Consider the following 11,017-nt stretch of genomic DNA (forward strand, 5'->3'; position numbering starts at 1 on the left):
CACCTACCTGTGTGACCTATTCCATGGTACTTGCTTTAGCAGGGGGGATGGACTTGATTTCTTGAGGTCCCTTCCAACCCCTGCAGCTCAGTGAAGTTTTTGTTACTGAATAATGCTAAATTAACATCTGCTGGAAAGGGTCTTTGCAAACTGCTTGGAGAGCCATGAAGCTGCTAACATAACTCAAAATCATTTTAAAACAGTGATGCCTAGTCTTTCTCTTCAGAGAGGAAGGGACTGTCCACATCTTGATCATTCTTTTGTTTGGATTTAGTCATTTCAGTTTAAAATGTGCAATAACATAATGTTGGTGTCCAAAACAGTTTGATCATCTGCCCTCTCCAGTGTGTAATAGTACTTGTAAATGTAGCATTGGTTGGGGGAATAACTGAAGCTCCTAAAATGAAGAAATCTGTCTGTACTTAAAGCAAGGGATAGAAAATAAGGTGGGCCTTCCATAAAGACAAAGATTGAATTGCTCTAACCCTTTTATCTGGCAGTTGCTGTTTGTTTGCAGATAATAAACAGGTTTCTATTCCCATTACCAATGTAAATTCAAAAGCCATCTTTCTAAATAGATGATTTCACGGAACATGGAGAGGCCTTTTTTAATAATTATTGTAATGTGCTCTGTCCTTCTCAAATTATAGCCAGAGCACTTCAGAATCAATTCGTAACTGAGAAAACATTGGGAGTTGATTGACATGAAGTGGAATATTTACAATTACATGCATCTTTCCTTTGCGTCTTCTAGGAACAGTAGGATTAGCTTTATGTCAGTTGGGATCTTAATAGGGTTTGCAAAGTAAATGAATAGCCTTGTATCAATTTTAACCTATGTTGCAAACATACTTGAGCATTTTTAATGCTGGGTTGCAAATTGAGGATTGTCCAGGTATCACTACAGTAGGACTAACTCTTAGTGTCTCCTGCAGTTACATATAACAGTATTAATTTCAGAATGGTAAACTCTACAGCATTACCAATTTAGTATGTGGAGAAAGAGACTTCAGTTGTTATTATACCTGAGACTTATCTGGGAAAACCTGAAAGTACTGGGTGTTCTGAAGAGCACACAAGCCTTTATTGTAAACACAACATATCAAGTTCCTATTAAAGTTTTCTTCTGGGGAAGGAGTGAGTCTGAAGATGAAGTGACTATACTGGCTTTAGTGTCTACAAGAAAAGTCTTCATGGCATGCTTCTTTTCTTGCAACTAGAGATTCCACTCTATTTTCAAACCTTTGACTTCACGAGCACCTTAGCAATAAAAGTAATTAGCTTGTTTAACCTTTTAGAATTTTAACATGGATAACAGGTCATGTTCTCTTGATATTTTTCATAAGAAGGATTTATATTAACAAGTATGTCAAATTCCAGCTCAAAAAACTGGGTGTGATGCCTCCAGAACAACCTTTGCCGGTGAAATGCAATAGAATCTACCAGATAATATGGGCAAACAACGGAGATGCCATAAGCCGGCAGTACGCTGGCACAGCAGCCTTGAAGGTAAAGGGTCAAGTGTTCTCTGTTTTGTTATGGAGCAGTGTGCTACATTGTAGTTTTTACCTCCAATGGAAAAGCTGTCTTATGGAAGAAGAATTATCCACCTACTCTGTTTTCCTGGTGGAGATTGTGGCCTTTTAACAGAAGAACATTTTGTACTAAAACTGAGGAAGACCTGAGTGTGCAGGTGTCTTGTGGAACTGCTGGCTCTAGATAACTTTATTCTGTTAGTTTTGTGTCTAGATGCATTGCTTTTAGGTGAGCTAAGAGTTTTAAGATTTATAACATGCATTATTTCTATGTAAGCAGAGTTAGAGTACTTTTAAGCACAGCTGAGGTACTTCAAAAGTACCCTGAGGGACTTAATATCAGGCTATGTAGATAGTAGGATGATAATAATTTAGTTATTATTCCATAAGTTTACTTAATTAGTTGTAGTACAATCTAACAAGATAAGAATCAGGCATGAAGTCCCTTCCTGTCCACTCCTTGTGCTTTTAGTAGTCTTTGAAAAATCATAGACGTAGAATTGAAGCTACTTCCTGTCTGTTCCATTGGAACAATTCCTGCTATCTGGTACTGGAGAAAATCTATGCAGGAGGAATGCTTTACACTTAGATCTGTTTTTAAATCTCTCTACTAAACTTTGATTTATTTGTTACACTGGTCTTTTTAATGCAATCAAAAACTGCACAACACTCTTGTCTTATTAACTAGTATTTGGCTTTAACTGAATAGAACTTGATTTACAGGCATAAATTTTTAGCTCTTCTGCTTGAGATCATCATCTTGTTGGATATCTCTACTCACTACTGGGGTTAACATTTTGATTGTGAGATTTCTTTCAACTTAAAGGTGAAATATACTTGATGTTCATAATAGTACTTATCAGGATTTTTAGAACTACTCTGTACCAGTTCTCAAATTCTCTGAAAATAATCAGAATCCTCTAATGAAGTGTGACTACTAAAATTGCTTCTTATGCACCTTCTAGTTCACAGAAGGCATAAGAAGGCATAGAAATTTGTTTCTGAGGCAGTGTGGATATGTACTGTTTTCCTTCAGTATGTTGAACTGAGCTTGCTTTAGTAGCAGAGGCAAAAAAAGATGCAAACCATTCTCAGTGAGCTCCGTTGTTTCAATAATGTTTGTTTGTTTGATAAAGGACAACAATTTTTTTTTTGAGGTGTCTGAGCATCCCAAACTGAGCTATTGAACATTTGGCTTGAATGTTAGGTGTCATATATCTGATCAGCTTTTCATTATGATTATACACAATTATATTTCTGTCAAAAGTGTAAGATTCTCTGAAGAGTCAAATGATGCCATAAGAAATACTTTGCTTTTCTAAGAACATTTATTTTCAACTTGTCTATGGAAATAGTTATTTGAACATTACTGCTGAGCTGTTGTTTCTTCAGTCTGGAGTATCAGGATGCCAGAGCTTTTGAGCTAAGTCTGCTGCTTCTAAGCTGTGTGTGTGCATGACTTGCATGTTCTTGTAACAGGGTGACTTCACAAGGACTGGTGAAAGAAAGCTGGCAGGAGTAATGAAGGATGGAGTAAATTCTGCAAACAGATATTACCTGAATCGTTTCAGGGATGCTTATAGGCAAGCAGTCATAGGTAAGGATGAAAATTCAGTTAAGCTAGATTATTGTATTTAACTCTGCTCAGAATCCTCTTGGCTTCATCTTTGACTGCTTTTTCTATGTGCCCCTGGTGTGTGTATGTAAATATATAACATTCATTTTTGTGCAGTGTATACCAAATGAAACAAGCATTTGGACATTAAACTCAACTCAGTGGAATCATATGTAGGATAAATCACTATAGAATTTGTTCCTAACTTAATTTTAGTATTAATTCTCTTATGACATCTCTTAGACAAAGGAAAGTTCAAATTTATGTAGGAAAGCTTTCATAATTGTAGGTACTTGAAAAATAGTTAATTAATCTTTCTGAACAGAATGTTGCCTGAATTGAGAACTCTGTAGGTATAATTTTGTCTTCTGTCAGCAAAAAAGGTTACAGCTCACTATTTTATGAACCACTTGAGGAATCGACAAAGCAATTCACAGACTACTGTTGTATATTGCTGAACTGTTGGCAGCTTCTTATTGATATATTGTGTTTTTAAATCTAGACTTGATGCAGGGTATCCCTGTAACAGAGGATCTCTACTCCATATTTACAAAAGAGAAGGAGCATGAAGCCCTGCACAAAGAGAATCTGAGAAGCCATCAGGAATTGATTAGTCAGCTCTTGCAGAGCTACATGAAACTGCTTTTACCAGATGATGAAAAATTCCATGGAGGATGGGCACTTATTGATTGTGACCCAAGGTTTGTTGAATAAACTGACCAATCGTAACTGACCAGCTGCTATCACATCTTCTGTTGATTACTTCTGACAAGTTATATAACTTTGATAACTGGTATGTTAAACAAATACAGATGTTATGCTGTGAACTACAGTTGAGTAGTTGTAAGAGTAAAGGTCTTACAAATGTTGGGTTTTATCTCAGATGCCATAAAAATGGTGGGTGCTTGAGTTTTTTGAAAAATCATCTGGCTATATGTGGAAAATGTGGTAGGCAGGACTTTTAACACTCCTGAGTTCCAGAAGGGGCTGTTTGGTCTGTATTTCCTTATTGCTTTGTAGAGGAAGAATAACTTGACTTCAAAGCCATACTGGATCATGTTAAATTCTTGTGTAATAGATGAGTAGTAGGAAATCCTAGGTGGCTCTTCATGATAATAGTGAGCATAAATTCTAATTTCATTGATGTCTCCTTATCAAACTCAGAGTATACTAATGTATAATAGATAAACAATGGTTAGATCTTCTGCAGGCTAGACTTTAACATCTAAAATAGCAAAGATGTGCATAGACTCATCACTTGGATTGCCTTTTTCTCTTTTTCTCTTAATCTGTTAGCATCTTAGGCGCTTGTGAGAGTTGATTACTGACCTATTTGAGCTAGTCTATACTTCCAAGTACGAGGGGTCATTGTAAAAGAAGGTCCCTGAAATATGCTGTGGATTCATTACAGTTGTGAAAGGAAAACTATTTATTTCTCTTTTTCTCCTCTGTCAGTCTCATTGATGCCACTCATAAAGATGTGGATGTTCTGCTGTTGCTTTCTAATTCTGCCTACTACGTGGCCTAGTAAGTTACCAGCTTCTCTTACTTTGTGTAGTTTACTTTTACTAGCTTTGTTTCAGATTAGTAAGTTTTAAACTCTTGATTCTTTTTCTAGTTACGATGATGAAATTGACAAGGTGAATCAGTACCAAAGGCTAAGCCTTGAAGCACTGGAAAAAATAGAAATAGGTAAGAATACATAATGCATGTGTTTCTTGAATGCTCTTAACAACAGCTCGCCCTATATATAAACACCTCCTGCTGTTCAGTGAATATATGGATGCAGAATTTTTCTGCTATCTGAGAGGATGGTCTATAATAAACTGGCAGGATTATAACAATGTGCGTGAAGTCCCATTGCTCTTTGAAAGTAATTGATAACTTAGTTATTGTGGAAAACCTTTCATTTAAAATGCCTATACTATTTAAAGAAAAAGTGAAGCTGTTTTCTTGTTTAGGTAGAGTCTCCACAACATCTTTTTCATTATTCCATTCAAGGATATTTCTAACTTTGTTTTTTCTCAGGGCCTGAGCCTACTCTCTTCGGCAAACCCAAGTTCTCATGCATGAGGCTACACTACAAGTACAAGGACACAAGTGGATATTTTCACACCCTTCGAGCTGTGGTACGCAACCCAGATGAAGATGGAAAAGGTTTGTTTCTTGTGTAAAAGCTTTATATGTGAAAGTGTACTAATTATACCAGCTTTCCTTAAGAAAACCTTTTCCATAGCTGTTAAAAGTTATCCACCATAAGTTATTTTAATATAACTAACTCTTCTACTGGAGGAAGGGGAAGAAAGCTGTATGTCCTGTGTACACTGAACTGTTTAACAGAGAAAAATAAGCTTCAGATATGGTTTTAAAGCAATACTTCCATTTAGAATGAAGGCATGCAATTTTGGAGTAATGAAGATGTAGACATGAGGATAAAACAGGCTTCATATTGGCTCCTAATGAGCATAAGAAATTGGTGTGAAAGCAGCGTCTAGAAACGTTCTTGCTTCTTGTTTAACTAAATAAAAGAAATGCTAATAGGGAAAACCATCACTCTTTACCTGGAGCACTGAATTTAGTCAAGAAGGATTTAGACTAAGTGTAATTGTATGTGTTCCTTCTGCAAATGTGTCATGGCAGTGATTCATTTACACCCAATGCCCAGTATCTAGTGCTTAAGAGCGTCTATTGTTTCCTTAAACTTATTTCTAAGCTCAGTTGCAACTTGAGTGTAACTACACTAAGGAATGGGGGGGGGGGAAACCCAACCTTAATTAAGTTACCAAAAAAAAGTCTAATTTTAAATCTTGGGATCTGGAGATGTCAAGTTTTAAAATCTGACAAGCTGCTAATTGGATTTCAGACACTCTTCAGTGCATTGCAGAAATGCTGCGAATCACAAAACAAGCAATGGGATTAGATGTGCCTATTATTGAGAAAAAGCTGGAGAGGTGAGTGCTTTAATCATGCAAATCTTTGTCCCAGTTTTGCTGTCTTCTCAGGGGCTAAGATTACAAAAGTAAAATGTGTAATACCAAAAAGAAACAATCCTGCTTCTAGCAATTGTGCTAGATATTAATTTGTTATGGTGCTTTCAGTGGTCGCTATCTACAGATGCTTTCTTAAAAGTACAAACAAGAATACTATTTTGTACATTTATGACTACATAGAATATTTGCTATCAAATGTAAGTAACATACTGCAAATTGGATACTTCATTATTAGTCTGAATTTTAATTTCTAGCTGAATTTTGATGTCTGTTTTACTAGTTCTGCAGTTAGGGGAAATAAAACTTTTTAGATTAATTCATCTGAAATGTTAAACAAACCCAGGTAGTATTTTGGGTCTTGTGTGAAGAACGTTGATAGAAGATGAGAAGATCTAGCTCTTAAGAATGTCTTAGATTATTGGACAGAGTTTCTCAGTGCAGAGTTGGTGTTTTTAGAATTGATATTTCTTTATAAACCAGAAATGGAAAAGAAAAAAATTGCTAATGTCTTGTACACCAGAATGTAGTGATGCAAATACTTAGTCTGAGTAAATGTGAAGTGTCCAAGGCTTTATTTTTGTTCTTACAAGAAATAAAGCTTCTTAAATGTATGGTCTAGAAACAGATAAATGCAAGAACTGTGGTATGAAGTTTTAAAAACAAAAATGAAGAATGTACTTTACTTCCCAAGAAATATAGACTTTTGTGCCTGAGTTAATAGCTTGTTTTCTGAGGTGGCTGGAATCTGAACTAATGAACACCTGTGTATTAATCAGAATGGCACGTAAGTTTTCATTTTTCCAATCTCACTGAGAGAATAGTTCTAAAGTACTACTTTCAGATAATTTGTCTAATGAGATATAATGAACTTAAAAGTAATTAGTATCTCCAAATATTGGTGAGGTGTTAGAAATCATTTAAAAAGAACAGTGGAGTAGAAATAAGAGGATGGCTAATTGATATTTAACACATTCTACATTCTAGTTCATTCCAGTTCGAACTACATGAGCTAGAAAATGTTTTTTGCTTGACAGTTTTGTGTTGTGCTGCACAACAATCAGAGCATGCATCTCAGTAACTTTCTTATGCATCTGATTACTGGGCTATCATTTCAATTTCTGCTCAGCTGGAAAAAGAAGCAAGAAAATTTTGCTTACAGGCCCTAAATACTAAATACTAAATCTCAACATAGATTGATCATAAACAGAGTAGGAAATGTAAGGATACACAGACATCAAATCAGTTTCCTTGTTTGGATGCTGTTCTGTCACACCTTTGTTTTTGTTGTTTTTAATTTGACGAGCGTGTATGGGTACAGTTTATGTATGGAAAAGAATGCATTTTCTAAAGTGTCAATCTCTATGGAAATTGACTGGAAAATGGTGAATACTTGGTGTTTATAGATGAAATTCTCTTAGTTGGACACTAGAGACTGGTTTTTCTTCCAGGAAGAGCAGCAAACCTCACGAAGACATCATTGGCATTCGCTCTCAGAACAGAGGGTCCCTGGCACAAGGCAAGAATTACTTACTCAGCAAGTTTTCATCTCTCAATCAAAAAGTGAAACAAACCAAATCCAACGTAAACATCAGCAATCTTCGGAAGTTAGGCAGCTTCGCCAAACCTGAAGTGAAAGTTAATTTTTTAAAACCGAATTTGAAAGTTAATCTTTGGAAATCAGACAGTAGCCTTGAAACTTTAGAGAATCCAGCAGTAGATACTAAAGTCCATGCTGAATCTGATACAGAAATGTCAGATAATGATTCTTTCCACTCAGATGATTTTCTGACAAATTCTAAATCTGATGAGGACAACCAGTTAACTGACTCTCTAGAGAACATAGGGCAGATAGATTATGTGCTGCCTAGTTGTGGTATCATTGCCTCAGCTCCACGGCTGGGCAGTCGGTCCCAGTCTGTAAGCAGCACTGATATGAACATCAGCATTCATGTTCCATCTGAGATTCATGTCACTCAAGCTAACCAGTCTGACTGTGAAGATGTACCTGTACCTTCTGCTGACAATGCAGAGATGGAATTTGCTAAACCTATTGATGTGTACTGCCAGAGATTTGTACAGGATGCTCAAAATAAGATGTCAGATGCTTTGGAGGCAGAGACTTGCTCTCAAGAGCCACATCACGTAATAAATGAAACCAGCAATAATATATGTAAGAAAGCAGAAAACAAGACTGAAACAATCACAGGCATTCCTTCCAGGCCATCCAAGCTGGATGTACAATCTTCTGAGCCAAATCCTCAGCTCTTAGCAGTTGATGGGACTGACTTTACTAAATCTCACAGAAGCCCAGGATCTGCTTCTGGTATCCCTGAGACAGGACTCCACACAACTCCTTCTCCAGCTGACAGTAGCAGCAGCAGAGCTGTATCTCCTTTTGCTAAAATTCGCAGTTCCATGGTCCAGGTTGCTAACATCACACAAGCAGGATTGACTCAAGGAATTAATTATGCTGTGGCAAAGGTCCAAAAGAGCCCTGCAGAATCAGAAGCTCTAAATGAAATCAAACAAAAAGAACTGAAAGAAATGTTTACACAATGCCAGACACGAATAATTCAAATTTAGTTGTTAATGGAGTGTTCTTGTTGTGGCTTTTAATATACCAATACTTAAAAAAAAAAAAAAAAAAACCAACCTCTAAAAAAGACTAACAAAAACCCAAGAACCCTATATTGGAGTTCACTGTAGCATTAACTGCTAATGAATAATGGGATCAAAAATATGGATTACTTGTTTACAGTAAGTGCAAGAGATGCAAATGAATTTGGTTCTGGCTTCAGAATTCCCTTAGGCAGCTGAGACAAAAGAAGGGTAAATCATGTTTGAACAGGTAGTTTAGACACTGGGACTTAGTAAGCATGCTGTTTATCTTAAATCTGTTGCACAGGTTTTTTTGGGATTAATTTTGTAGCTCTTCTGACTTATGTAGAGAATATTTACACTAAAATGGTTATTATACTGCACTTCTGTGACCTTACTTACCTTGCACTGCACCAGCAAAATAACTTCTTAATAGTAGATTACATGTTATTTATTTTTGGACTAGTATTTTTACTTGTTTTCATTGAAGTTTTAGATGCAATTTTCTATGAATTGTGCCTCTACAATGAGAAATGTGGGTTTTTTTTGTATTTAATTACGTTAATCAGCAATTAAGACTTCTTGCTGTTCTTTTCTTTCCACACTGCCTGGGACGCTTTCAGTAAAGATATGATATCCTGCTACAATCTGAAATATCCACAATCCAGCAGTGCAAATTTATCTTGTAGATTTGAGGTGAAGGGAAGTGAGGCAAATGCTCTTTTTTTTTCTCCTACATTAAAGCTGCTCTATACCCTCTATCCAAATTCTAGATAGTGGCAACATGCTGAAATTTTGAGTTAGTGTATCATAAGATCAGCCAGATACCTGAACTTCAAGCACTGTGACCTCCCCATGCTGTCACTTTTCTAGTATATTCTAACTGTCCAGATGGAAAGACCTAACTAACTTCTAAAACAGAAGGCAAGTATTTCATAAAGTCAATGTTGACATCAGAGCATAGTTGTTTTTATCTAATCAAAACCAAATTCATTACCAGCTCAAGCTTTGCATACTTGCAGAATAAGGCTAACCTTCCACTCATGCTGGGAACCAGGTTTTGAAAAAAAAAAAAACAGCACACCTATGTGTCAAAAGATCATTCTCTTCCAGAAATGCCTTGCACTGCCATTCTAGTGTAGGACATTATCCAAAAGCAGATGTTGCTATGCTGTGGTTTGTAACTCTACCTACTCTAACTCTACCTACTCTAACTACTGTTATAGAGCCAGTGCCTCTCTGTTCTAGTACATGTACTGTAGATAGGCTGCACGTGGTGTTTTTAAAAATAGTGTCATGGGTAGGCTAGTACAGTGTCTTAGGACTTGTTTATTTGAGATCATTGTCTAATCTTCATCTAAACCTAATTGTCTGAAACTTTATTTATTTGTTTTACTGAAGTGATGTGGGTTTGGGATTTTTTGAGTGTCTATACTTGTGGCTCTATTTAAAATTAAACTACTGCTGTATTTTAATGTAAACAATATATGAAATATTTTAATAAAAAAATAGAACCAAAAGATGCTTCCTGGCATGTTGTCAAGGTATATGCTACTATGTAACTCTGGAATTTTAAGTTCCAGAGGAGGGGAGAGGTTGCTTTGACTCTTTATCTGGCAGAGACCTTCTATCATTTTCTCCTGGAGTTGCAGTGCTAGGACATCAGCCTGAAGGGAAAGAGTCATATGTACATCCATGAAGATAAAGATGCTCCTAAAAAACTGTTGAAGACAAGATGTGTTACTTGTATAGCTTCTGGGGGAGGGAGAATTCCCACACAGCTGTAATAGCTGGAAGAAATTGTCATTATTTTTGTAGGAAAGAAAAACTGACCTATATGAATACTTGCATTCATACAAGCACAAAGGGACTTTGGGAGGACCTTAAAGCTCACCTGCTTCCTCCACCCTTACTCTGGGCTGGTTGCCATCAACCATCCAACCTGGCCTTGACCACTTTCAGAATCTGTCAATTAGTGTGTGATAAACATTAACATACTCTTAATGCTTGAAATAGCTTTCAGTTTCAAGGAGGCCTGATATTAAGGCAGAGGTAAGAGCATGTCTGAAAGTAACTCACCTCATCTTGGCTAGTCTTTTAAATGCTTTGCAAATAGAAAAAGGAAGCTACAAAAAATCTCATTGCAAGCATGCAGCCAAAACAGGGTTTCTTTATGCTCCCTCCATACATTTCACCATGGAGAGAGCAGCGCTCTTAAGTGCACATACCATACACCCACCCTTAAAATTTCAGCCCTTGTTGCTGTTGTCAAGGTTATC

At 36.5% G+C, this 11,017-nt stretch overlaps 1 protein-coding gene across 2 annotated transcripts in view; it reads left to right on the plus strand.

Moving 5' to 3' along the window:
* The window catches only part of INPP5F (inositol polyphosphate-5-phosphatase F), a 36,870-nt gene extending 26,298 nt beyond the window's left edge, over positions 1 to 10,572 (plus strand). For both annotated transcript variants that reach the window (XM_090145579.1, XM_031597385.2), the window contains exons 13-20: positions 1,381 to 1,509; positions 3,015 to 3,132; positions 3,653 to 3,851; positions 4,606 to 4,677; positions 4,769 to 4,842; positions 5,179 to 5,307; positions 6,014 to 6,101; positions 7,589 to 10,572. In XM_090145579.1, coding sequence (XP_090001705.1) covers positions 1,381 to 1,509; positions 3,015 to 3,132; positions 3,653 to 3,851; positions 4,606 to 4,677; positions 4,769 to 4,842; positions 5,179 to 5,307; positions 6,014 to 6,101; positions 7,589 to 8,723 — 1,944 coding nt within the window. In that variant the 3' untranslated portion in view covers positions 8,724 to 10,572. The remainder of the gene's footprint in view (positions 1 to 1,380; positions 1,510 to 3,014; positions 3,133 to 3,652; positions 3,852 to 4,605; positions 4,678 to 4,768; positions 4,843 to 5,178; positions 5,308 to 6,013; positions 6,102 to 7,588) is intronic.
* Positions 10,573 to 11,017: the final 445 nt, after the last annotated feature.

The sequence above is a fragment of the Phasianus colchicus genome, chromosome 8, assembly GCF_987193195.1.
Source record: "Phasianus colchicus chromosome 8, bPhaCol1.hap1.1, whole genome shotgun sequence".
In the NCBI taxonomy this organism is placed as follows: domain Eukaryota; kingdom Metazoa; phylum Chordata; class Aves; order Galliformes; family Phasianidae; genus Phasianus; species Phasianus colchicus.